Here is a 5000-nt window from a genome sequence, read left to right as displayed (position 1 = left end):
CACACACACGCGCGCACACACGCGCACGCACACACGCCAGACGCACACACGCGCGACGCACACACACACGCTGCACACACACACGCACACGCACACACACACACGCTGCGCACACACACACGCGCACACACACGCTGCGCGCACACACACACGCCAGCACACACACACGCCGCGCACACACACACGCTGCTGCACACACACACACACACACACACGCACGCCGCTGCACACACACACGCACGCAAGACGCACACACACTCGCGCACACGCACACACGCGCACGCACACACGCGCACGCACACACGCGCACGCACACACGCGCACGCACACACGCGCACGCACACAATCTATTGGACAGTGTATTGTAATAAAGATAATATTGTGATACTGACACCCAACATTTTGTGAAGGGTTAACCTCTCTTCTCTTCTTCCACTATCTTGTGAAATATAAGAGGTCAGTGTTCTATAAACTCATCCTGTGAGTTCTCACAACTTTCTTGTTAGTTTAAAAACCGCTCACTACTGCATTATCTGACTGTTAGATATACGTTCATTCACTTTTAACCCAAATACCCCAAGAAGTAACACTTTAACAGAACAATCAAATAAAAACAGATTGTTCTGCAGAGAGGCTCAAAAACGCGATATAAAGTAGTTTTTTTTGACACACACACGAGTGCACCTCGGTTTGCGTGAGATGATTAATAGGATGCAGTTAGCGATGGCTTTAAACATGTTTGAGGTAAAAGCAGGTGTTGTGTTGGAGGGGTCAGTACCGCTGTCTCCCTCCGACTCGTCGCTGCCGTCTCCCTCCTCTCGGATCTTGCCCTCCTGCTTCATCCTCTCCAGGTAAGCGTCATGCTGGTCCTCATCAGAGTCGCTGTAGCCGTCGGCTCCTTTCATGCCCTAAGTGCACACAGACCGCAGCAGAAATAATGTCAGGGTGAAGCCTCGGTGTCTGCGGGACGTTCAGTGACAATCAGAGCATCCAACATTTGCTTTTAAACACAGTAAAAACAACCATTTGAAACATTAAAAAAGAGTATCTGCTGAACTGCACGGCTGAATTTCCAGCATCATTACTCCTGATTTGCTGCTGTAGAAACATTTCTGATTATTAAACGTAGTATAATTATAGAGAAACTAGCAGAGTGACATGCTGCCTCCTACTGGTGCTTTTAATTTCACATTTAAAATAACAGCATTCAGCGTTTCATGTTTAATATGTTAAAAAGGTATTTGTAACCGCAGGATAACTGTTCTGCGCTAAACAATGCGTCGTCCCGCTTCAGCCGTGACTCAAAAATAATGCAGACTTTCATGAAAAATGGCCATAAAAGTCCATTTAAAAACTTACTGAAAAAGATAAATTTGTATTACTGTGAACTGACCTCAACACAGAATATGAAGAATATCAAAAACGTGAGCTAACGGCACAGTAACAAAAATATCGTTATCGATAAATTAAAAAATATATATAAATATTATTTGTGTCAATATCGCACACCGCTAGTGGAAACCACCATGCATTTATAATTTCTCTGGATATACAGAGTTCAAAATAACAGCATTTATTCATTATTATTAAATTGAAACATTCTGTAACATTATAAACGTTTTTGACACTTTCGATTATTCCTTGCTAAACTGAAAAAAAAACATATTTACCGAAAAACTGAATGTTTTGAGCTAGATTCATTAAAGTAGAAATATGCATTTTCACAGCACTTATTAAACGTTTCACCTCTTTAAACCCTCTGTTCTTGATGTTCAGCTTCTTGGCGTTGACGAAGTCGAAGAGCTTGCCGTATTCTTCCCTGCGGGAGACAGAAGAGCGGCGTTATCGCTCTGCCCCGCTGAGGTCCTCTGCTGGCGGGAGGCTGCGGCTTACCTCTCGATGTTGCTGAAGGTGTACTGGTTGTTCTGCTTGGTCTCGATCTCGAAGTCGAAGGAGCGGGTGGTGGTGGTTCCTCTGGCGAAGTTGACGCAGGAGATCTCCTCGAAGCGCAGGTGAACCGGCGGCTTGTGCACGTAGATGAAGCCTCGCTCCAGAGGATACAGCAGCCCCGAGCTCGCCTTGTACGCACACGTTATACACTGAGAGCCTGAGTGACTGCGCGCACACACACACACACACCTTAATGAGCTCGTCTTCTCATCTTGACACAATAATATATGACCCATGAACACAAAACCAGTCAATTGTGTAAAATCAAGCTGAATATCTAATCTTTCCATTGATATATGGTTTGTTAGGATATGGCTAAAATACAACTATGTGCGTAAATAAAAAAAATTAAAATGTAAAAATTAAAAAAAAAATTTATAAAAAAAATAAGAAAATGTCCTTTAAAGTTAGCAATGTATATTAGTAATGAAAAATTATTATGTTTATGAAACATGGTCTTTAATTAATATCCTAATGATTTTTGGAATAAAAGAAAAATGCATAATTTTGACCCATACCATGTATTCTTGTTTGTTGCTATAAACACGCCTGTGCCACTCAAGACTGCTTTTGTGCTCCAGGGTTACAAATATGTTTATCCACACCTAGTTCTCAATTTATAACAGATATTTGGTGTAAAAAAAAAAAAAAAAAAAAAAAAAAAAAGGCTGTGATATAGCATTTGCAACAATATCATAGTCATCGTGAGCTTGCACTGAGTATGTCCCAAAAAAAATAAATAAATAAGTTGTTGGATGCCGTTAAAATGCCCCCATAATTCAAGATTGTTTTTATACATTCAGAAGATATTATACACTTGGTATCAAAAAAGCTACAGTGCCGTTTTCCTGAATGTTATTAATCGGCGCGAATGTAATATTCATTTTATACCGCAGTTCGCCAAACAGGAAGTTAATATTGAGCGATTTTTGCAGACTAAAAGTTCCAATCAAACCTGGACCAGACGTTACGATCCCGAACGAATCTGCTTTTGAACAAACTGAGTCACTGATTCGTTTATAAACACCTGCCGCTCTTCTAAAAGAATCATTTGCTTTGAGCGATTCACTTGAATCATTAATTCAAACAGGGACCTGCTGCCACCTACTGGTGAAATAAATTATATATATATTTTATTTATATATATATTTTATTTATATATATATATATATATATATATATATATATATATATATATATATATATATATATATATATATATATATATATATATATATAAATAAAATATATATATAAATAAAATATATATATAATTTATTTCACCAGTAGGTGGAATATATAAAATATATAAATAAAATATATAATATATATATATATATATATATATATATATATATATATATATATATATATATATATATATATATATATATATATATATATAAGTAAATATATATGTTATTCTACTCTCTACACATTAACGGATTATAACGACTAACCAGTTTTTCTTATTATTTGCTCTGCAATAGAAAAAACTGCCTGTATATCATCCACCCCTGATGAGAAACAAAAAGTCAAGTTCAATACGAGCGCATCTGCTTGTGTGCTTTACCCCTGAAAGTTTCCGGGCACCGTGATCTTCCTGTTGACCAGAGCCTTCATGACCCTGCTGACGATCTCGTAGAGCGGCCCGGACATGTTCTTACTGAGCTTGCCATCATAACGCTTCTCCACCTCATCCCTAGAGAGGACAGAGACAGATCCCGTCAGCCTAGCGGACTCCGGGAGACCTCAGACAGACAGAGAGCCCAGAGTACTCACTCGCTCATGTTCAGAGCAAGACTGAGCTCTTCGTCTTTGGAGAAGAGGAGGATGAGGAAATGATAACGCGTCTGACCCTGTTTGATGGGCGGGTCGAGACTGATCTGGAAAACAAGAGCGTTTCGGAATTAAACCACCAACCGCAAAGCAGCAAACTGGAGCACATCACCACTCATAAGGGTATTTTTTAAGCTGAATAAATAAGCTTTTAATAATTCAATTGATGTGTGGTTATTTAGGAAGCAAAACAAAAAAAAAAATCAAACCTTTAAAGTAGTTCTTAGCGATGCATATTACTAATTTAGATATTTACAAAATATCTTCACGGGACATGATCTTCACACAATATGTTTACATGCACTCATTTTTATCAGTACAACAGTTACACCGTAATTTTTCGCCTTAGCTCAGAGCAACTGGCCTTTAGAAATACAGCAAAAAAATACATTTAGTCACTTATCCAAAGCGACTTGGACAACGGAAGCTAAATTAAACAAAAGAGCATATGCAAGTACTATAACAAGTCACGGTTAGCAAGTTAATTTTTTGCTTTCATAACTTCATCACACAGTTACGGGTTCTGCAAGTCAAGCTTATTTTAGGTCTACGTCTCGTTTCAGTTGCACTCAATCGGACCGATTTTCAGTCCGACTGAATCATCAAACCACAAATGATGTAAACGCAGGAGGCACGAGGTCGACAGCAAACGGCTCAGAACTCACCACAAAGAACATCTGCCTCTGGTCCTTGTGCGGCAGCAGGAAGAGCCGCAGGACGGTGGTGTAAGGGATCTTGTAGTCAAACGTCTTGCCGTGAAGGTGCAGGAAGGTGGGGTAGATACGGATATCATACCTGAAGCACAGTCAGACACAAGTCTCTATGTAATCTATATAAGTCTCTAATGCAATTGTTTATATAATCTGAAAACAAACAGCCCTGGATATAATAGTTTTGTTGTTAATATAAACCCTGGAGCACAAAAGCAGTCATCAGTAGCACAGGTATATTTTTAGCCAAGAATACACTGTATGGGAAATTTCTATAAATGTCAAAACGCTTATGACTGGTTTTATGATCCAGGGTCACGTAAGTAGCAAATGAGCAAAAACGATCTTTTAAAACAACACTTACCTTCCTCTCGGTGTAAGGCACTGAAGCTCTTTGAAGATACACACAGCGTCTCCAGTAGCCTGAATGACATCTGCCTTCGAAAGAACATTCTGAGCAAACGCCTGAGAGAGAGAGAGAGACAGAGAGACAGAGAGAGA

General features: G+C 39.3%; 1 protein-coding gene across 1 annotated transcript in view; it reads right to left on the bottom strand.

Annotated features, from left to right (window-relative positions):
* LOC122335350 (FACT complex subunit SSRP1-like) overlaps positions 1–5000 on the bottom strand; it is a 14464-nt gene that overhangs the window by 3489 nt on the left and 5975 nt on the right. The window contains 7 exon segments of the mRNA XM_043233177.1: positions 779–908; positions 1747–1819; positions 1894–2115; positions 3524–3652; positions 3733–3836; positions 4455–4584; positions 4864–4964. Of these exon segments, the coding sequence (XP_043089112.1) occupies positions 779–908; positions 1747–1819; positions 1894–2115; positions 3524–3652; positions 3733–3836; positions 4455–4584; positions 4864–4964 (889 nt within the window).

The sequence above is a fragment of the Puntigrus tetrazona genome, unplaced genomic scaffold (assembly GCF_018831695.1).
Source record: "Puntigrus tetrazona isolate hp1 unplaced genomic scaffold, ASM1883169v1 S000000766, whole genome shotgun sequence".
In the NCBI taxonomy this organism is placed as follows: domain Eukaryota; kingdom Metazoa; phylum Chordata; class Actinopteri; order Cypriniformes; family Cyprinidae; genus Puntigrus; species Puntigrus tetrazona.
This window is presented reverse-complemented; position numbering and strand designations above follow the sequence as displayed.